Source organism: Carassius carassius, chromosome 34 (genome assembly GCF_963082965.1).
Source record: "Carassius carassius chromosome 34, fCarCar2.1, whole genome shotgun sequence".
Taxonomy (NCBI): Eukaryota; Metazoa; Chordata; class Actinopteri; order Cypriniformes; family Cyprinidae; genus Carassius; species Carassius carassius.
The window spans coordinates 8,855,817-8,879,735 of NC_081788.1; the positions used below are offsets into that span (position 1 = coordinate 8,855,817).

At 37.1% G+C, this 23,919-nt stretch overlaps 1 protein-coding gene across 1 annotated transcript; it reads left to right on the forward strand.

Annotated features, from left to right (window-relative positions):
- Positions 1-1,182: 1,182 nt before the first annotated feature.
- On the forward strand, positions 1,183-22,593 carry LOC132115435 (adipocyte enhancer-binding protein 1-like). The gene is made up of 22 exons (XM_059523912.1): positions 1,183-1,435; positions 3,628-3,702; positions 4,273-4,482; positions 7,795-8,070; positions 8,633-8,755; positions 8,839-8,934; positions 9,017-9,097; positions 9,588-9,647; positions 12,238-12,297; positions 14,582-14,674; positions 16,523-16,632; positions 16,717-16,856; positions 16,947-17,031; positions 17,529-17,673; positions 17,844-17,932; positions 18,161-18,284; positions 18,415-18,611; positions 19,136-19,315; positions 19,465-20,152; positions 20,839-20,978; positions 21,262-21,361; positions 21,440-22,593. The coding sequence occupies exons 1-19, from the start codon at positions 1,276-1,278 to the stop codon at positions 19,639-19,641; spliced, it is 2,481 nt and encodes an 826-aa protein (XP_059379895.1). The 5' UTR covers positions 1,183-1,275; the 3' UTR covers positions 19,642-20,152; positions 20,839-20,978; positions 21,262-21,361; positions 21,440-22,593.
- The last annotated feature ends 1,326 nt before the right edge of the window (positions 22,594-23,919 follow it).

Below are 23,919 nucleotides of genomic sequence, written 5' to 3' on the forward strand. Positions count from 1 at the left end.
GGATGCAGGAGGTGTGAATGGTGAGAGCGCTTGATTGGAGAGGTTGTCAGGGCGGCATACAGGAGTTGTGAATGGTGTGAACGGTTGTTTGGAGAGGCATTCAGGGTGGGTTGCAGGAGTTGTGAATGGTGAGAGCGGTTGATTGGAGAGGTGTTCAGGATGGGTTGCAGGAGTTGTGAATGGTGTGAATGAATGTGTGGAGAGGCATTCAGGGCAGGTGATGGGTGTTCTTTCAAACCTGCAGTAAAACTCGTTCAGATCGTCTGCCAGTCGTTGATTCTCCACAGTGCTGGGGGGTGGTGTCTTGTAATTGGTGATCTCCTTTAGACTTTTCCACACTGATGCAGAGTCGTTCGAAGTGAACTGAGTCCTTATTTTGCCACTTTGATCTCCTTTTCCAGTGTGTATTTAGCCTATTTATACAGGACATTGTCCCCCTTCCTGTAAGTATCTTCTTTGGCCTGACGGAGCTGTCTGAGTTTTGCAGTGAACCACGGTTTGTCATTGTTGTAATTTAGTTGAGTCCTGGTAGGAATGCATATATCCTCACAGAAACTGTTATATTATGTATGATATATATATATATATATATATATATATATATATATATATATATATATATATATATATATATATATATCGAACCCCCAACCTTGCGCTTTACCAGTTGAGCTACAGGAACACTAGTTCAAAAATGCCCTTTGACCCAAACTTGTGATTATTTTAAGTTGCCTAACCAATTGAAAGCTTGAATTCTTTAATGTAACATTGAAATCCCAGTGCTGAATATAAATATTACATGACACAATCCTGTGTATTTTCAGCCTCTGCCTTTAGCATATATCTATATATGGCAGTTGGTTTCTTGCCACACCTGTCAAGTCTTCTTTATTGAATGATTCTGTGTTTATACAGCTACTGCATAATGTTCTCATCACCTAGTAAAACTCATAAATGGATCTTAAATGGTTCTTTACAGTACCTTGACTCCATATATGGTTTTTAGAGTTGGCTCTTTGCAATAAACTTTACAATAAAACGGTTCTGCTCTGTATTATTCTTTCTTTCTTTCTACCACCCCCACTCTTCAAGTCTGTTTTTACACTCCTCCGTAGATCCTCGTGTTTCTTTCCCCCTCCCCTTCTGCTCACACCCTTGTGTCTCTCTCTCACACACATTCTCTCTCTCCCTCTCCAGCACTCCCTCTCACTTCTCTCCTCAGAGAAGTACTGTCTGTGGAGAACCTCTTCTGTCTGCAGCAGTGAATAAGGTACCATGCCTGGACGGAGGGACCAGACAGCACTCTCAGTTCTCTGTCTGTCGCTGCTGGTGCGTGTCTGGACTGTAAACGGACTGACAGACCACAGCAGCTCAGAGATCAGCCACACAGCCCCAGAGCAACATGTGGAGGACAGAAGGGCAACAACTGAAGCAGGTATAACTGACAAAATAGCTGTTGTCTGTCATGTTCTTTTTAACCCTGTTGAAAAATGTACTTGCACCTGTGTTTGGAGGACCCACGTTTAGGAAGCCAACTTATTGAGGAAGAAAAATGCTGCTGAATGACTGTACAACTGAATATTTAGCTGACATGGTGTGATGAATGAAGAGGCTGAAATACTAGTGACAGACTTTCATCCTTGTGTTTCAAAAGAATGTCATGGCTTCATTATGCTTGCAAGCTTGCTTTTGTTCTGGCTATATTTTGGTATGTAATGACAGCTTTTTACAGCCCAGTGGATAAGCATTGTCAGTCTGATAATAACTTGTAATGATCCCGGAAATCTTCAATAATATCTGTCTACTGGGGTCTAATTAGGTAAAAGAGGTAATTGGGACCCCTTATGTAAAAAAATCTGTGAAATCAGTCTCAAAAGAACATAAGGGTTACCAAGGATGAATTTTCTGTGATTTGGAACAAAAGCACTTATAACTTAAGATGCAGTTTTCCAGCAGCACACTGTATTAATGTTGACAGGTTATATTTTCCACAGTTTACAGCACATTTAAACTGGTACCTTAACAAAGACAGGGATTCTTCTTGAAGGACACCAGAGTTTTTGCAATTACATGTGCAAAGCTCTTGTTGACAGTGGCAGATCCATACTCAACACTTGCACCTGTGCTTGGAGAAGCCAAGTCTAAGAAGCCAACTCACTGAGGAAGAAAACCACTGCAGACCACCAGTACAAATGAATATGTAGCTGACACGATGTGACGAATGGAGAAGCTGAAAAACCAGTACTGTAGAAATTGGAAGAACGTCATAGCTTCATTACACTTGCAACTTGGATTAAGGAGTTAATTTAAGAGTAAATAGCAGCGCTGTGGCTGAGGTTTGGAAAATATAGTTAATGGCTGGCTTTTGGTATTCAGTAACACAGCATTTCCATTTAATGCAGGGAAGCAGACTCACTCTGACAAACTGGACAGATCAGTAAAATACAAAAATAAAAGTAATGAGAAAAACAGAGGAACCATCCCAATATCCCAGGTGTGTTTGATTAGGGTTGGAGCCAAACTTTGCAGGACAGTCGATCGCCAGGAGCAGGGTTGGGCACCCTGTCTTAGACAGAAATATCTATAATGTTATTGGTCACTCCCTAAGTAGTGAGCAGCATTTCACAAAATTGTCATAAAGGTTTCATCCTTAGTGGGAGAGTAATAGACTTTTGGTTGCCTTTTAGGACTTAAAGGGATCTTATGATGTTGCTAAAAAACATTATTTTGTGTATTTGGTATAATGAAATGTGTTTGTGGTTTAAGGTAAAAAAAAACACAAAAAAAAAACTTTATTTTCCACATACTTTACAATATTGTTTCTCCTCTATGCCTTGCCTTTCTGAAACGCATCGTTCTGAAAAGTGAGATGTGCTCTGATTGGCCAGCTATCCAGTGCATTGTGATTGGCTGAATGCCAAAAGTGTGTGACAAAAATGTTACGCCCCCTAATCATACTGTGATGCAGAACACCAGCGCGACAAGAAAAAACCAATAAAACCCATTACAAATGAGCCATTTGTTGCATCCAGTGGAGACATATTTACGAATTATAATGACTCATACTGTGTTTTTACGTGTTGCGTTGCATCGCGCCACGCCGCAAAAACATAAAACCATGTCTGTATTTGTTATTGGAGAAACATTTGGCATGTCTCTCTTTGTTAACACCTAATTCAGATAATCAGTTCATTAGAAGTGAGCTCCGTGCATGAACTGTGGTCCTATTGACACAGTGTTCATTGCTTCCTACTCCCTGAGCAGAGGAAATCTGTTGAAGCTTACTTCTCCTGTTTTGAAGCCCCGTCACCATTTCAAGCCAGTGTTGACTGGCAGATAAGTAAACTTTTGCCAGATTACTCCCGAGGACTGGCTTTGTGGACTATCTCTGTGGGGGTAATGACTTCACAGCAACTGGCAAGAATGTTGCTTAAAACTTTCCCAGTATGGATGAAACTGCCCTTTGGAGACATGACAGGATTAGTTTCAAGAGCCAGAGCGTCTGTGTCAACAAATGAGGCTATGAACTCTAAATGGGACAGTCTGTGAGCTTCAATTAAATATGAGTCAACAGTGTGAAATAATGTGGAAATGAAGAGCCAAAAATAATTGATTATGTTTCTCTAGATCTTCTGCAAGTGAAGATAATCCCACTCTATGCAAAGGTTCATGTTGGACAAAACAAACTATTGTTATGCAAAGGTGAGAAGCCAGTTTAACCATAAAATAATAGTTCTGTTATCATTTACTCAACTTCATGTTGTTCCAAACCCATATGACTTTCTTCAATTGACAACAAAAGGTGAATTTTTGGAGAAGATCCTGTCTACTCTTTCCAAAATATTCAAACTGAAAGGAATTGGATTGGAACTAGCCAATAAAGCTCTGAATTGGAGTACAAAAGTCAAATATGTTACAATGCCACATTTGAGACTAAATTTCATTGACATTAATGGCACCATACAGTATTTTATTTGAGTGCATGAGGGACATTTTAACTGAATGAAAATATACATTTCAGTCTGTTCTTCATGCAAAGCTGTCAAATGGCTTGGAATATAGTGCAAAAGTATTTTGAAAAGAATGGAAAATTCATCCAAAAATTATTGTGTTTCCATTGAAGAAAGAAAGTCATAGGAGTTTGGAATGGCAAGAGATTGAATAATAATACTAAACAATAAATATATATTTGGCAGTGGTTTGATATGTGCTTGTTGTTGAACTAGCTCAGATGCTAATTCAGTTCAATACTTTTTCTCTATTCTTTCTTAGTTGATGGGGGTGCAGAAGAGATCACCTGGTTTTCTCCTGATGGTGAGAAGATTCTAACAAAACATGACAATCTCGTTGTGCGCAGTCGTGGAAATTCCTTGTCCACTCTCATTGTTTTCAATGCCAATTTAAACAATGCTGGGATATACAAATGTGTGGCCAGAAACTGGGACACAGAATCACAAGCTACGGCCAAGCTGAACATCTTTTGTAAGTATTAACATTAATATTATCATCATAAATATTATGAAAAGAAATTAAGTTCAGTCTGCATTTTTATGATCCATTTAACAACCTGGATTCAGGTTTTTTTATTTTTTATTTCAGCAACTATTAAAATACTGAACTATGGACTTTGCTATTGCATGTATTCATTTAGCTGACGTTTAGCTAACTTGATAGGTGAGTGCAGAGACTCATGTGTGTGCGGGATTCAGGAGAATAAAATGATTCACGGGACTCCAGTAAAATAGAAATATCATAAAATAAAATATCTAAAACAAATAAATTGTTATTCATCTATTGCACAAAAGCAACATGAACAAATATAAAATATAAACGATTAGCAGGCGCAAGTGTATGCAGAGTTTCTATTTAGGCTATAACACGTGTTTGCCAATGCTGAACCTTGCATGCTGATGAATCCTCTCATTATAAACACAGGAATTGTAGACATTATGAAATATTAATTATGCATATATTTATTTTGTTATAACAGAGATTTGTGAGATTGCGATGAACTGAGTTGTAATTTAGAGATTTTAAATGCAGCACTCTTTGCTTGAATTCTGCCAAACCATGCATGCAGCAGCTGCTTGCTTTAGTTAAAAATAACAGTGTTCTGTGAATGTTGATGCTTTAATAACACATATTTATTGGGAGCGTGTATGCTTGGATTTCATAAATTTCATAGAGGAAAAAAAAGTAATGTAACTAGTTATGTACCGTAACTAATTACTAATTACTTTTGAAATAAAGTAATCAGAACAGTAACGTGAATACTTTTAAAATGAGTAATCAGTAATAAGTCATTTGATTACATTTTCAGAGTAACTTACCCAACACTGTTCAACGGCTCTTTCTCAAAACCTTCCCTTCAGTGTCAGCTTACATGATATGAGCAAATCTGATTCTGATTCTGATTCTGATCTGAACACACAAAATGAATCACTAACAAAGTTTTTAATGGATGTTCAAATATTCTGGGCCTTTATTGTATTGTTTATAATTATAATAAAAAAGTGTAATCTAACTGTATAGAGTCATATAGGTCATTGTAATATATCTTGTATTATTTAGATTTTTTTTTCTCATTTCAAAACCTGGAGCAGAAGTTACTAGATGGTCCGTTTGAATGATGCTTGAATTAGTGAGTCGTCCGGAACAATGTGTTGGAAGTTTGGAGGGAATTATCAAAGTGTAGCCAGACATCCTGGTAGACACAGATACATTCCTTTCTCTTTGTACCTTCCTGTTACAAGCGTCAAAAAAGTGTGGGTTGACTGAGGGAGCCAGTGTTGCTGTGGAAAAAACTAGGCTTTTAAGCAATAGCTAGTTTCTTGGTATGGTTTCCCGAAACTTCTTGCAGTTGATGAAGCAGCTCAAATCAATTAAGCCTAGCAAGATTTTGGTCATGACAGATTCAAACAAAACAGACATGACAGGCTGTATTTAAATTTTTTTTTTTTTTTTTTTTTTAGCTCTTCAATCTTTAAAATCTCTTAAAAAAGGGTTTTCTTCAATGATTTCCTCTTAAGATTATTCACATTCTTTTATGAACTGTTCTTTAGAGGTTCTTAAGGAAACAAAAACCCCATCTTGGAACATTCATTTTTAACATGAGAGAGGTTTAACTCACAGTAAAAACTGAAAGAAAGCTTAAACTAGTGGGGGAAAAGTACTTCCAAATAAGACTTTCAGTATTCCTGGAGAATGTTTTTACTTAATCAATATACAGTATGTAGAGTCAATATAAGTGAACTGAATGATATACAGTACAGACCAAAAGTTTGGAAACATTACTATTTTTAATGTTTTTGAAAGAAGTTTCTTCTGCTCATCAAGCCTGCATTTATTTGATCAAAAATACAGAAAAAAATATAATATTGTGATATATTATTACAATTAAAAAATAATTGTTTTTAAATTTATTATACTTTAAATTATCATTTATTTCTGTGATGCAAAGCTGAATTTTTAGGATCATTATCACATGATCCTTTAGAAATCATTCTAATATGATGATTCATTATCAAAGTTGGAAACAGTTTTGCTGCTTAATATTTTTTCAGAACATGTGATACTTTTTTAGGATACTTTGATGAATAAAAAGTATAAAAAAAAAGAAGCAGCAGCAGCTATGTTTTTAAAATATAAATATTTTGTAATAACAATATACACTACTGGTCAATAATTTGGGGTCAGTCATTTTTTTTCTTTCTTTTTTTAAAAATAAAATCAATACTTTTATTCAGCAAGGATGTGTTAAATTGATAAAAAGTGCTAGTAAAGAAAATATATTATTAAAATATATTATTAGGAATGTGTTTTTTGTTATAAATGCAGTTCTTTTTAACCTTTTATTCATCAAACAGCAGAACTGTTTCCAACACTCATAATAAATCAGAATATTAGAATGATTTCTAAAGGATCATGTGATGGACTGGATGTTACATGTGACACTGAAGGCTGGAGTAATGATGCTGAAAATTCAGCTTTGCATCACAGGAATAAATTATTTTTTTTAAGTATATTCAAATAGAAAACTATTATTTTAAGTTGTAATAATATTTCACAATATTACTGTTTTTTTCTTTATTTTTGATCAAATAAATGCAGGCTTGATGAGCAGAAGAAACGTCTTTCAAAAACATTTAAAAATAGTAATGTTTCCAAACTTTTGGTCTGTACTGTATATATATATATATATATATATATATATATATACACAATAGTTCTTTCTGGTCCTTGAATCTGATTGGCTTTTCTGAGAGCCTTTTCCAGGAGTGAGATATTGAAGTGAAATCGTAACTTCAACTGTTTCGTTGTATCACTCCATTTGCGGTATTGTTCACAGTGAGTGTCAAATCCACTATAATTTACGCCCTGGAACTTACATCTCTGAAAAATGTTGAAGCTAATTTTTACATGCTTGCATAAAAAAAAACTCTTAAATGGGTCATATGACGTTGCTAAAAAGAACATTATGTTGTGTATTTGGTGTAATGCAATGTGTTTTATGCGGTTTAAGGTTCAAAAAACATTTTCCACATCAATTAAATTTTTACAAAGTTAATTGTTCTGAAAAGCAAGGTGTTCGCTGATTGGCCAGTGTGTTGTGATTGGCTGAATACCTCAAGCGTGTGATGGAAAAGTTACGTCCCTAATCATACTGTGATGCCGTCTCTTGGCACAATAAAACCCATTACAAACAAAGAATTTGTTGCATCCAGTAGGGGACATAATCACTGATTATAAAGACTTATGCTGTTATTTACGCTGATTTTCTCTGTGTTATTTAAGCAAAGAGAATGCGTCGAGAAACAGAGAGGGAGGGAAGAGGAAAACGACAGAAAGAGCCAAAGCCCACCAAGAAGCCCAAAGCTCCCAAGCCCACCAAGAAACCCAAGGGCGAGAAGAAGAACAAAGGAGAGAAGGGTGGGAAGAAGAAAGGCAAGAAGAACAGGGAGGAGACCACCACGATCACCACCACCACCACTGAGGCTCCCACAACCTCTGTGACCTTTGTGTATGACGAGGAGTTTTATGACCCTGAACCAGACCAGTACTGGGATGTAGGTTAGAAAAGCCCTTCTCATAAAAAAACTCAGTGTTTTAGATCTGTGTATTTTTGGTGCAGATTGGAGCAGAACATTGACCGCCTTGGTTCTCTATAAGTGATTTTCCCACTTGTTTTCTCCATGGGGATTTCAAAACATTCTTCATAAAAACTACCAGACCTAACCAAACCAACCAGCTCAGAGATAAATCATAGCATTGCACAGTCTGATTTGAAGCAAAACGGTATATCAAATGACATTGCTTTACAAATGATTTAACTCATCAAATGAAGCATTGTGAAACATATACATATTAAATTGTTTGATATAGGTATTCGCAATTTATGTTTGTATGGTAAAAGCAGCTTCTCTGATTGGTGGATCGCTCTCCAGGAATTATGGGTAGTGTAGTTCTTCACCTGGAATTCAGCTATTCATCCATTGAAAAAGAAAAAGAAAATGAACGGACTTGTAGCTTCTGCTGAATCATTTTTAAACAACCTTGGAGAACATGCCACGTCTGGAATAAGACGAACTGGAAGAATCGACTTGCACTTACAAAGACTGTTTGGTATCCACAGAATTTCCTACAAAGTCAACAACAGCGGCAAAGCCTACAAACCCTCCAATTGAGAAAACCACAGGATTTCCAACAGACTTTCCTCCTGACACGGACGAGTATTCCCCACCTTATCCTGACTCATGTAAGCAGAACATCACTCATGTCTGTGTACACAAATACCACTTCTGTTCATCATGTTTAACATTTCCTTTAATTTACTGTCAGACGATGATTATTGGAAGGTGGATGAACCCACACCTACAACCTCTGTGATCGCTGGCCGTCCACCTGATGATGAGGATGATTACTGGGATGCCAGATGTGAGTCTTCCAGTAATTAAAGTTAGTTACCAAACAGTCAAAAAAGACCGATTTTTCAGCTATAAACCTTTTTTGGCAACAGATGAGGTGGCAGAAAACATGCCTTTTCCTGATGGTAAAGAGATCAGCTCTACTGACAATGACTGGCATTACACTACCACAGGTAAACTGATCATTCCTTCTAAAAACTGTGATAATAAATTATGATTAATTCAATGTTCTTGTGCTACTTCTTTGTTTCACTATTACTGCAGACTGCTACTATGTTTTAAAATGACATTGTTTACATTATGTAATTGTGACTATAGCTCTAAAACATGTTTAGAACAGACAAAAAAGTAGGTTTAACAGTTGGGTTAGTAGGCTTCTGCTGTCTCAGAGTTGTTTTACTGTTATATTTTACATTACAGAAGAGTGGATTTCAGCACCCTATAAATTTGCGTGTGAAACAAATAAAACTTTTACCACAGTATACACCCATCTCATCCAACATCTCGTTTTCACACTATTTAAAATCCACAATGTCTAGTGTGGTTCTTACAAAAGAAAGCAGTTCAGCAGCGACAGACATTTAGCAAACATTAAAGTTTTTCTACTGTACTGTCAGTAAAACTCCCAAATTTAACCTGCATTTATTTTATTTTCTGTCACAGAGGAGCCCACCGTCCCTCCATTTGAAAACAACTGGTATGAAGAATATGAATATGGACATGGTACAAACTGCTTTGATACTCTATTTTGAAAAGAAAACAGAGGTGTTGGCCTCGCTCTCGTCTTAATAGGAGTACAGACAGTGTGACCTGCCATTTCTGCACTCAAATAAACACTTTCAGACACGCAGAGGTGCTGCTTGATGTCAAGCTGAACATTTAATGTTGTTGACATTAGATAAAAATTATAAGTGGAAATATTTTCCTATTGTCTGTAGTATATCTCCTCCCCAACTGAATCTTACTCCAAAATAAGAAAAAAAAAAAAAAAAAACAGTAACACATTACAGTAGGGTTGTTAATATTAGTCATTGATAAATGCTAATAATGCATTTACTAATCTTAGTTAATATTAATTTGAATGTTTACTAATGCATTATTCAAATCGAAAGTTGTATTTGTTAGTTTTATTTAATGGATTTGAGCTAATATTAACTAACAATGAATAGTTGTACTATTAACTAACATTAACAAAGATCAATAAATACAGTCATGGCCAAATATTTCAGCACCCTTGGTAAACTCTGCATTGTTAATCCATTTGATCTTTTATTTAAAAACAAATCACAAAAATCTAACCTTTCATTGGATAATAAGAAATTAAAATGGGGGGAAATATCATTATGAAATAAATGTTTTTCTTTAATACACATTGGCCACAATTAATGGCACCGATTTATTCAATGCTTTTTGAAACCTCAGTTTGCCAGTTTAACAGCTCTGAGATTTCTCCTATAATGCCTGATGAGGTTAGAGAACACCTGACAAGAGATCAGAGACCCTTCCTTCATCCAGAATCACTCCAGATCCTTCAGATTCACAGCTTCTTCTCTTCAGTTCTCCACAATCCTTGTCTACAGGGTTCAGGTCAGAGGACTGGAATGGCTATAGCAGAAACTTGGTTCAGGCTCAGTGACCCATTTCTTTGTTGATTTCGAGGTTTGTGTTTGGGTTATTGTACAGTTGAAAGATCCAAACATGGCCCATTACAAAATTTCCAGTCACTTTTTGATTTTTTTAATCTGTTGGTATTTGATCGAATCCATGATGCCATGTGTCCAAACAAGATGTCCAAGACCTCCAGCAGAAATATAGGCCCACAACATCAAAAATACAGCTGTATATTTCATTGTACACATGGGGTACTTTTTATCCCTGTGTTCACCAAACCCATCTTGAGTGTTTGCTGCTAAAAAGCTCATTTTTGTGTTTCATCTGAGCATAGAAGCCAGTCCCATTTGAAGTTCCTGTCTTGTCTGATAACTGAATATGATTGGGATTGTTTTTGGATGAGCTAGGAGAATTTTTCTTGAAACCCTCCCAAACAACACATGGTGATGTAAGTGCTGTTTGACAATTTTTTACGGTTTTCTGACCCCGAGACTCAACTATTTTCTGCTGTTCTCCAGCTGAGATTCTTGAAGAGTCTTTGTCCACTCAAACTCTCCTCACCGTGCATTAGGACGATATAGACACACGTCCTCTTCCAGGCAGTTTCATAATATTTTATGTTGATTGGAACCCCTTAGTTATTGCCCTGATGGTGGAAATGGGAATTTTCACTGCTCTAGCTCTTTTCTTAAAGCCACTTCACTAATTCACTAATTTGTGAAGCTCAATTATCTTTTGCTGCACATCAGAAATATATTCTTAGTTTTTTCTCATTGTGATGGATGATTAAGGGATTTTTGGCTTTGTTTTCTCTCCTATTTATATTTCTTTTATCCATGGCTGGATAATTTCATGTTCATAATCACCCTGGAGTGCTCAAAATTGTGAATATGAATGGGAATATACTTCAGAGATATTTTACTCATAAGAATTTCGATGGGTGTCCAACATGTATTTGAGAAAACATTTACTTCATAACCATATTTCCCCCCACCACCCTAAGGGTGCCGATATTTTTGGCCATGACTGTATTGTAACTAATGTATTGCTCATTCTTAGCTAATATTAGCTGATGAATTAACTAATGTTAACTTATACCTTACTGTAAAAATAATATGCATGTATAAAAACGCTTTTTGCCCATGTTATCAAGTTTTAAGAGGTAAAATTATATTTGGTGCATGGAGCACCTATCTTGGATTAATAAATAAAAAAAATTGTAACAAAACTATGTCCTGGAGTAAAACCAAAAAATGTCACCGGTTTCTGATTTTGCAGGCAGAGCCTGTTTTTATTAGGCTATAAAATGGAAATCTGGCAAACCACTAAGGGACAAGTGTGTCAGGAACCATTTTGATTTGATCATCTGATTCAATTTTAATCTAATCCACTTCAGTTGCAAATAAGACTTTCAGTTCATATTGCCTCAGATATTTTGAATTTAGTATTTTGTTTGTCCTCTTTTGCTTTAATGAATAAAATATGTATGTTTTGTTTCCAAAACAAAAACTTGCTTATCTGATTAGTGACCTAAAAGCTCGGAATATGGATTATTTCTTATGCATTGTAATATGTAACTTTGTTTTAATTTTTTTTCTGATTCAGTGGTCTCAGACTTGTGAAACCTGCTGTACTTAGTGTGTGACACTGAACTGTTATTTAATGCGTTCAGTAACACCCTCGGTTTCTGTTTTGTCAACAGAAAAGAACCTGGAAGAGGAGAGGGAAAGAGGGAGAGAAAGAAAAGAGCAAGAGGAAAAAGGTACAGTGTTTGGTTACACTTTATTTCGATAGTCCACTTTAGACATTCTACTGAGTATAAGTAACTTTGTAACTACATGTCAACTACATATCAACTAAATCTCAGAAATTTGCAACTACATGTCTACTTACTCTCAGAGTAGACTGTTAGGGGTAGGTTAAGGCTTAGTATAAGTTGACAATAAGTTGACAAAGAAAGTGTTAGAAGATATTAAGCAGACAGTCTACTAATACTCTACTAACTGCTAGTTGACATGTAGTTGCAAAGTTACTTACTGCTAGTAGAATGTCTAAAGTGGACTATCAAAATAAAGTGTAACCCAGTGTTTTTATCCTCATATATTGTCATTTGTCAGTTAATATAATGAATGCTGTTGTACTGTTGTAATGTAGACACTAAACTGCAGGCACTCACAGCTGTGCTGATGTTCAGAACAACAGTACAATTTACAGGACCATACAGTCACTACTATTCAGTCTTCCACAACAATAGCATAGGAATGTATTCATTCCAGTAAGTGTATTAGACTATCATTGGTCTCAATCGGATACTAGGACATACAATTCACAAGTAAGATCATGTACTTTCTTTTGTTCTTTTATATCAGTTCTTTCCTTTTGTTTGGTTTGTCTTGAGCTGAACTGAAAAAATACCTTACTGATGAAAAACATTAATGCGCATTGCCAACAGTGCTCAACAGGACTCTCTGAACTCTCTGTAATACAAATTATTTAAATAACACTGTTAGCATGAACCTCTGTTTTGTCTTCCAGCTGCCCCACAATCTGTTACACTTGATTATAGACTTTGTGGGAAATTACTGAATGACAAGCATTCATTAACAACAGAGAACGGACCTTGTTCCCATGAGCTCTGTTTTCAGTTTTGGTTCCTGACAGACTGAACAATATCCTTTGCACTGACCTAAGGCAGTGGAGCAGGAATTAGGACAATTTTGATATGCAGGATATTAAAGAACAGGACTTTAAGAAATTAGAAAGCGAGCTGAGAAAGAAATTAAGAAAGTTCCAGGTTCAACAAAAGTTAAGCTCTATCAACAGCATCTTTGGCATTACTACTAAAAATAAACATGTGTCATCCCTAAATTTGTAAAAATGAGTCAAAAGAAAAAGGAAATGGTAGTGATACTGTGAATAATTCAAAGTTTGTTTGTTTTTTAAACATGGTTTTTCTAAAAAATGATGTATTGATAATCCAGTAAACCAAAGTTGCTTCATTTTAGCACAGTACATGTTCAAGCTTAAAAAACATTACTAATAATTTTTTACATTTTTATTCTTACATTTACTAAAAGTAAATAATAATTTTACAGCAAAAAGACATGTAAACCATGACCTGAAGTCTGACAGTTTTAGAATTACACTACAAGGGCTTGCTACTTGCTTAAAAAGCAAAAACTGATGCTAACTTGTTTAAAGGACATTATCTTTGATTTGCGAATATACTTATGGTAAGGATGTTACAATGACTGGTCTTTGAGTATTTTAAGAACAATAAAATTCAGATTTACAGGGCACAGATCTATATCACATCCTCCCTGGATTGTAAAGATGAATGGAAATGGAGCTCCAGAACTTTCCAGAGGATTGTGAACAGTATAACATTTACCAAAAGCATTGCAAAAATCTACTGTACGATCAAGATATTTGGTGTCAAATTCATGTATGTTTCTATGATATATATGTCGAGGGTTGCTCTGGTGCTCTTCAATGTAAAAAATGCAAGTCAGTGGCTGCCCATCTTTGAGGAAAAAAAAAGCATATCAAAGAAAACAAAATTTATACACATGACTCCTGGCGATAAATTGAGGTCTTATGAAGCGAAATGATCGGTCTGTGCAAGAAACTGAGCCTTATTTACAACATTATTACCAGTAATACAGAGACAAACAGTCTACTGTACAGTGATGTCCTGTTCGCGAATGAATCATTTCATTTGAACCGGTTCTTTTTAGTGAATGAACCAGTTCACCAAATTAGACTGAATCATCTGAAACAGTATGTGGTTTGAACACAGATCTACAAGTTACTCAGTCAGAACTCACTTTCATTCAGGCCTGACAATCACGCTGACTAGAAACAAGACAAAATACTGGCATATATGGTACTATGATGCTGGTTTTTGCAAACTCATTCTAGTTTATTTTTGGGTGAACTATCCCTTTAATTACAAGGAAGTTAAGAGATTAATCTTTATATTTCATGCTAATGAATCCATAGCATCAGTGGAGAACTTTGTTTTCTCAAATAATTTGTCTCCTCAGAAAGAGAAGAGAGGAGGCATGAGGACGAGGAGGAGAGGGAGAGGGAACCCAGGATTGACAGACCTCCACCACGTGTTTACAGAGAGCCTAAAAGTGAGTGGTGGGGGCTCGGTTTAGGCATGCAGAAAGATGGGATCCATCACTTAATAGATAACATAGAGCAATAAATACAATACACTATTCTTTTATAAAACACTAACATGCAACAAACTTATATAAGAGCACTCAAGTGATGTAATACTGAAGCTCTCCCAGCTCTCAGTTCTTGCTGCAGATCTTACCAAACAAATATGTTCCTTAAAGCAAAACCTGTCTTAGATTAATTAACACTAACATAATTAATGCTAACAAACGTAACTGAAATAGTGATATCTTGATGAAGCCTTCATTAGGTTCAAGAGAATATGAGACCTTTTTTGAGAACATTTTGTAATACTTTAGCTGTTTTTAAGTCATTACAGATGCCGAATCCTGCCAAAACCTGCTCCAATTCCACGGCTGGTTCTTTTCAAAGGAAATTCCAAATGTCTTCCTTGCTCATGAAACGCATGCATGGATATAGTCCTTCATGCTTCAGGAAAATTACTCGGAATTAAGACAAGTGGCTGAACATATTGTTTTGAAGTTAAAAGTTAAGTTAAATATAAGTTGTATGATACAAGTTAAATATGTTAAGTTCCATTATAGTTGTTGTTTCTTGATGACACAAGAATTTGTGCACAGTCTGTCTATATTGTTTCCATTTACCTTGCTAGTTAAAACTAATATAAATTTACAGGTGCATCTCAAATTAGAATGCTGTGGAAAAGTTAATTTATTTCAGTAGTTCAACTCAAATTGTGAAACTCGTGTATTAAATAAATTCAGTAGTTTTATAAGTCTTTGGTTCTTTTAATTGTGATGATTTTGGCTCACATTAAACAAAAACCCACCAATTCAATCAAATCCCACCAATCTCAACAAATTAGAATACTTCATAAGACCAATAAATTGGCAGTATGGAAAATGAAAATGAAATCAGCATCTTCAAAAAGCTGGTCAGCAGAAGGAAGCATAAAGTGCTCCAAAATTTCTTGGTAAACGGGTGAAGTTACTTTGGTTTTCAAAAAAAAGCCTCAGTCCATTCCTTGTGAAGTTCACTCAAATTCTTGAAATCCTCTTAAGGCTGCGGTTCAATCGAGTGGTTGTGCATCTTTTTCTTCCACACTTTTTCCTTCCACTCAACTTTCTGTTAACATGCTTGGATACAGCACTCTGTGAACAGCCAGCTTCTTTGCCAATGAATGTTTGTGGCTTACCCTCCTTGTAAAGGGGGTCACTGATTGTCTTCTGGACAACTGTCAGATCAGCAGTCTTCCCCATGAATGTGAAGCCTAGTGAACCAAACTGAGAGACCATTTTGAAGGCTCAGGAAACCTTGGCAGGTGTTTTGAGTTGATTAGCTGATTGGCATGTCACCATAATATAATTGGTTGAGAATTGGTGGGTTTTTGTTAAATGTTAGCCAAAATAATCACAATTAAAAGAACCAAAGACTTACACTACTTCAGTCTGTGTGCATTGAATTTATTTAATACACAGATTTCACAATTTGATTTGTATTTCTGAAATTTACTTTCCATGAAATTCTAATTTATTGAGATAGATCTGTATATGTACCTGCAGACATTTATACATTACCATACGTACATATTGTTGTCAGTTTTAAAATAAATAAAAATGTATAAAAAGTGCTACTATATTCAATTATAATGAAAAAAAGGATGAATGACTGAGAACATCAATACAAATATATAAATAAAAGGACATAAATGTAGTTAATGTGATACCTTCAGAAAGTGTAGGACAGTGCTTAGTGAGAAAGCACAGATAAACTAATTTCACTCTGTACTTGTCCATAATATTATTAAAAAAAAATCTCTGGTGTGTGATGTGTATCAGTTTGTCCTCCTCTGGGTATGGAGTCTCACCGCATAGAGAATGACCAGCTGCTGACTTCCTCTGTTTATCAACATCGCTATGGCTCACACAGAGCTCGTCTCAATATTCAGGTACAAACATATGCAGATAGTCACTCTGAAAATTCATTACTGGGAACTAAATGTGATGAGGTGTTTAACTGGTTCATCTCACAGGCGTCTGGGGATGAAGATGATATGAATGGTGGGGCATGGTGTGCTAACCCTGAAGAGAAAGTCAACTGGATTGAACTGGATGCTCGCACACTAACAGAGTTCACTGGCATTATCACTCAGGGTCGAGATGACCCCTTAGAGTAAGACAAACATTAGAAACATTGTAGCCCTCGCACAGTATATATAAAGTCTACATCTATAGTCCTTGTAATTTTGTTTTGTTGTTTCAGGAGTGACTATGTGTCTTCTTACTATGTGGCGTTTAGTAATGACAGCAGAGAGTGGACTGTCCTTCATGATGGATATGCTGAATGGGTAGGCTGCCAGATTGTCATCATTTTCTCTTCTTCTTTTGGTTGCTAAATCTTTCTGTGGTGCTTAAAAAGAGTTCACCCAAAAATGAAAATCTGTCATAACATAACTCACCCTTAAATTGTTCCAAAACTGCATGTTTCTTTCAGTTGAACACAAAAGAAGATATCTTGAAGAATGTACTGTAGGTAACCAGACAGTTGATGGTTCCCATCATATTTTTTACATATAAGGGAAAGTCAATGGGGTCTTTTAGCTGTTCGGTACTTTTTACGTTTTTGAATAAAACAACATTACTGGAGTACACTACAATAAAATGTTTTGTACTTTCTCCTACTTCAAAATGCCATTCAATGTGTTACTAGTTGTTTGTGACTCATTCTGAGAGAAAATTGTTTCTATGCATGTGTAACAATAAGCCAGGTTTAAAGTGCAGCACTTTTTATTAATACATTGTAATTTCAACAATTCAGTTTCTTTTTTTTTCTTTTTGCTTTCAGTTATTCTTTGGTAACTCAGATAAAAACACCCCAGTGTTGTCTCAGTTTATGGAGCCGGTAGTGGCACGTTATATACGCATCTTGCCACAAAGCTGGAATGGCACCATGTGTATGAGGATGGAGGTTCTGGGATGCCCAGTACCAGGTGAGAGAATCAGGACCTGTTGTGGTCTTTATTTTTATTTGTTTGTTTGTGCATTGTGCAATGACAAAATATTTCCTATTACTAATATGCCTGTCTGGACATTGTTTAAATACCTCTTCATTTATAGTTTAGGTGTATTACTGAATATTTTGCATTTGCTCTTTACTCAGATCCTCTAAGCCAGTACCAGAGTCAGAATGAAGTGACACATCGAGATGACTTCGACTACACCCATCACAATTACCTCGACATGGAGAAGGTGAAGGGAGAGTGTCAATGCCCGGAGTCTTAAAAGTTCATGAATGGAAAAAAGATATAATAAAAACACTAGAGTTTACAGTTAAGAAAAGTGTGGGTGGCTGCCAGGGATTTCTAAAACAAAAGATTTGAGGTGTAACTGATATTTGTAGCACAAACCAGTTGGGAATGGTTGGGGCGCTAAATGCGTGCTAATCGCTTCCAAATGTGACTTTTCTTTTTGGCACAGCTCATGAAATCCATCTCTGATGAGTGTCCAAACATCACCAGATTCTACAGTTTGGGCAAGAGCTTTAAAGGTCTGGAAATTTATGCCATGGAGATTACTGATAATCCTGGGATGCATGAAACAGGTGAGGAACATCTGATTAAATATGGAAGAATTTATTCACAGTATTATTATTCCAGTATGGTTACAGGTACTGAAACAAGCAATGTAATTATGTTCATTATCCATTTCATGAACATACCATCTTTCCTCAGGAGAGCCAGAGTTCAAGTACACAGCAGGTTATCATGGTAATGAGGCTTTGGGACGAGAGCTTCTCCTGATGCTTATGCAGTACCTGTGTAGAGAGTATAAAGATGGCAACCCTCGAGTTCGCCTCCTTGTTGATGAGACACGAATTCACCTGGTGCCATCAGTTAATCCTGATGGCCATATGAAAGCTTTTGAAAAGGTGCGTTATAATGTATACAGAGGTTAAAAGTGAAATATGTGATGTTACTAGGTGGCCAGAAATTGCTAAAATAATGCTTTCAAACTAATTTCCCAAAAATCTTTGATATCTAATATTAGTATTTAGTAATATTAAGATAATTCAGAAAGAGCTCAAGTTATTCTCCAGTTGAGTTAGTAAACAACTACATGTTTGGTAAAGAAGTAAGTCCTCACCAAATAGCTTATTACAGATAGCCCTGAATTTGACATGATGGACTGCTAAAATTAACAAAGCAATGTTTTAGAAGCGCCAGATTTTTTTTTTTTTAGGAATTCAACCATTATGGCTTATAGCAGTGATTCTAAAATCTGGCCCACGAGATCCACTATCCTGCAGAGTTTAGCTGTAACCCTAATCAAACACACCCGAGCATGCTAGTCTTTGTCTTCAGGATCATTAGAAAATCAGAGGTAGGCGAGTTTGATCAGGGTTGGAGGAGAATCTCATTGAAGTAATATACACATTGTAACTTTGTTTCACAGGGCTCTGAGTTGGGCAGCTGGACATTAGGGCACTGGACTGAAGATGGCCATGACATATTCCAGAACTTTCCAGACTTAAATAACATTCTTTGGGATGCAGAGGATAAGGGCATGGTGCCCAAATTGATATCAAATCACCATGTACCCATCCCTGAGGGTATCCTTTCAAGCAATGGCTCAGTAAGTAAGGAAATAATGCTGTGTTATTTACATTTAATGAATGAACGCAGCACTCACATACTCTTATCTTGAACGCCTTGAACTTGGCTAATCAGATTATAGGACAGAAACCAACTGCTGTATAATATTCTTTATGTTCTACCCTTCAGGTTGCAGTGGAGACTCTTGCCCTTATCTCCTGGATGGAGAGCCATCCATTTGTGCTTGGTGCCAACCTGCAGGGTGGCGAGAGACTGGTCACATACCCCTTCGACATGCGTCGGCTCACCAAGGAGTCGGAGGAGATGGAGAAAAGACTAAACCCTAGAGGAAACAGACATAAGTGACAGTATGAGGAAGAGGAAGATGAAGAAGAAGAAGCCAACCCTTACCTTCACATTGGATACCATCAGGAGAGCTACAGTGGCCCTCATGAAAACCATGCATATCATCAAGAGAACTATGGGTACCATCAAGAAAGTTATGGGTATCACCATCAAAACCAAGGATATCATGAGGAGAGCCAAGGATATCATGATGAGAACCAAGGGTACCATGATGAAAACCAAAGGTACCATGATGAGAACCAAAGATACCATCAAGAGGGTCACTCTGAAGGATACCATGAGGGTTACCAAGAAGGATACTCGGAAGGACACAGTGAGGGATACGGAGAAGGTGAACCAGAAGAGGAGATCAGATTGATTGAGGACGAATCTTTGTTCCGCTGGCTAGCCATATCTTATGCCTCAACTCACCACACTATGACTCAAACTTATAAGGGAGGATGCCATACTGATGACCCAACAGGTGGAATGGGAATTGTCAACCGTGCTAAGTGGAAGCCCATCCCAGGAAGTGAGCATTAGGGATTTGTGTTGTACAATCATGTGATTGACCATTAAGTGGATAATTTAGAAGAGGATTGTTCAATCCTGCTCCTGTGGACCACCTTCCTGCTGAGATTAGCTTCCCCAGTCCTGCCTGGAAGTTTTATCTGGTTGTTAAGTCTGATGTTATGAGTCCAAAGGATTTTTCTAATACCAGAAGTAAACAACATGCTAATCTACACCACACCAAAATCTCATTCAGCCAGACAGACATTAATCTTTTCTGAATCAATTAAATGTTGTTGTCCTTGACACTGTGAGTCTGTGGACTGCAGTATACACTGTGAATATCTTAGTAGCTTAGCTTAAAGGTGTATTAAAATTAATAGTGTTTCTAAATGTCTTTTGATACTGTATTCTCCAACTGAAATGGAATAAAGGCTTAGAATCAGAAAAGGTATTATGAAGAGGAAGATATACTGTACCACGAAAAAATTGTTAAATCTGGAAAATGGAAATTAGCTTTCAGCTCAGGTTTAGGTTTATTTAATAAGGGTTGAAGCTACATTCTGCAGGAAGGTGGTCTTCCAAAAGCAGAATTGGACACCCTTGATCTAGAAGGATCTGTAAGACCAATTTGAATCTACACTGTCACCCTAAAGACTCATATTCATTTGAATACCTATTTGTGTCCCTTCCTCTCATGTACTGTAGGTATGAATGACTTCAGCTACCTTCACACTAACTGTTTTGAGCTGTCCATTTTCCTGGGCTGTGATAAGTTCCCTCATCAGAGTGAACTTTTAAGAGAGTGGGAGCACAACAAAGAGGCCCTGCTGACCTTCATGGCTCAGGTGAGCTACTGATATCAGTTGCAAGTGTTTAGAAACCATAAATCCCTTGTAGGTAAGATTTTAGGAATCCTGCATCAGAGTTGATGAACTTGAATCTGGACAAAAACAGACTCAGACTAAAGTCCATATCAAGTTCAAGACCATATTTTCTATGACTATTCGAGTCAAAGTCATTGCCAAGTCCAAATGCTCCTAAAAATTAGGAATCGAGCTTGAGATTGACTTCAGTCCGACTACAACACTGCCCTGCGCAACCATACGTTAACCACAGTCCTTTTACCAGGTGCATCGGGGCATTAAAGGAGTTGTGAGGGATAAGGAAGGCAATCCTATTTCCAATGCCACTGTGTCTGTGGAGGGAGTCAACCATGACATCAGAACAGGTGAGATTTTCTTTATTTCTGAAAATTGTCCTGTTTTTAGGGTACTGACAAATTTTAAAAAACGACTTCTACTCTTAGGTGAATCTGGAGATTACTGGCGACTTCTAAATCCCGGTGAGTACCGTGTAACGGCCCGAGCAGAAGGCTACGCCCCCTTCTCCCGTCTATGTGTTGTAGGGTTCGACCCAGGCGCTACCTTGTGCAACTTTGACCTCAACAAATCTAACTGGGACCGCATCAAACAGATCATGGCTCTCCATGGCAATAAACCCATCCGATTGCTGAGCAGTGGCAACAGGGGAAGTGGACAGCGCTACACATACAGCGGTAACCAAATCCCAAATTCTAATGGTAATGGTGGGGACATGAGAAGGACTCGTCTTCGTCAATTACGGCTAATGAGAATCCGCCGCCTAAGGCAACAGAGACTTCTAGCCAGCAACACAACACCAACACCACCACCTACCACATCTACGACGACCACAACTACAGTTCCGCCAACCACAGAGAGTATAACTCCCTGGTATGACCCTTGGCCTCTTGGGGAAATTTTTGAAGAGAACACAGCCCCACCAGAAGAGACAGGTACACTGGACTACAACTACAATTACAGGATAGATGATTATTAATAGCAAACTACAGATCAGAGTTTTGCTCCAGACATTGATTGTTTTGGACTGGTATAGGAAATTGTTGCCCTGCTTTTGTGCCTTGGTTTGATTGGATCTGGAAGAGATATGAGCAAAGAGGTGTCACATGGAGAATCAAAGAATTCTGGCAACACTAAATACGCTTTGCACAGTAAATTACAGACTGCACAGTTAATTATAGAAGACTTTTATTCCAGAATATAAACTTTCAAATTGACCTTGATTATTAACACTCCTCTTTCTGGTTGCAAAGCTGGTTGGAGGCATCACTCAAAGGTTTGCAAAGACTTAGGAGTAGTTAGAATAATCATGCAGTGTATTAATGGCTAAACATCTGTTCTATACTACCAAAACATAACATAAAAACTTCTCATATGACCATCATACCCACTGAGGGGAAATGAGAATGTTTTAATGCAAGAGACATGGCTGTATTACCATTTCTACCTTTCTCTCACATAAACAGTCAGTGTTTGTTATAGGCAAGTGTACAAGGGAGATTTTCCTTCAAAGTTCCACCATGTTTAATGGTCTGTTCTAAAAGATGGTTTCTTTTCGGTAAATAAAGTCTTTTCATACTCATTCAGTTGTTGTTTTATTTATATTACAGTGTTAAGTACACATCAAGTCACTACATTCACACTTCACACCTGTCATATTTAACAGTACACATTAGAGGTGACTATTCATAGTGTAGTCCAGCCTTTGCTTGCATATTGATTCAAGTATTAAACACTTGGGTAGTGAATGCCGACTGAAGTTCACATGGGGAAGTCTTCCAGGATAAAGGGATCTTTAAAATATATATGAACATCTCTGTCCATGAAGGTGAGAAGGAGATCTGTGTATGTTTGGGTGAAGTAATCACCACCTTTTTACCTTTTCATCAAAATGTTGTTTAAGGTATGTGAATCTAGAAAATAGTAGTTCAAGCAAAGAGACTCATCAAGGGAGTAAAAAACGTTCTCTGCAGTTGTCAATCTGGCCTTCATCCATTGGTTAGTGGAAAAAAAAAGCCAGAGGGCATTCCACTGGACGGACACAGGTTTCACATCTTTGCTCAATGACAGCTAAATTCTCGGAGCTGTGCAGCACATTTTGCACCGGTTTTGAAATATCCATTAATGTCTCTGGCTGCTCGCATGCCTCACTCGCACAGAGTGGCACACACACCGCTGCACAGTGATGCCTGGCAGATCATTTCTAAGGTGGCTGGAGACAGAATTGTTTTTTCCCATCATCAAACCCCACTATGTTTTCAATCGGTACATCTGGATCGGTGAATGACTTCATCTCATTGTAAAGATTTCTGCAGTGGCCCCTTCAGTGGCAAACTGTCTGATGGTCTGAATACATCTGCACCAGTTTCCAGAAATTAGTCTGAATCCTGTTTGTGCCCTCACAAAAACGAACAACAACAAAGGGTTTTCACATTCCCGATGTTTGTTGACTTGTCAATCAACTTGTCCTTGCCCTTGACTTGTCCTTTTCATGATTTCAGTTAGACTCTAAAAAGTAACAGTCGCCAATGACATGCTTGGTAATACTGTTGTCTTTATGTGACCAAGGCTCATGTGGTGAGCTGATTTTGAATCTTTAAATAGGCATTTATCTTTTAAGACATCGACCAAATGGTCCAAGGTCCTCAATGCTTTGTTGTGCTATGGACCTTTGAGCTGAGGCTAGATTTTTCTTTTTGTCCTGATGTTTTTTTTGTTTTCTCTCTCGACTTTCCTGATTTTTTTCTGGGATTTGGTGTCATTGCCTGGAACAGGTCTTAGCCATCCTGCAAAACTGGGGTCCTTTTCCCACTCAGTTCTGAATGTTGTCGGTGCTTACTTTTAGGCGGCTCCATATTGTAGACACTGCTTTCCTCCTTGTCTCTCTCCTGTCTTCATCTTCCTTTTC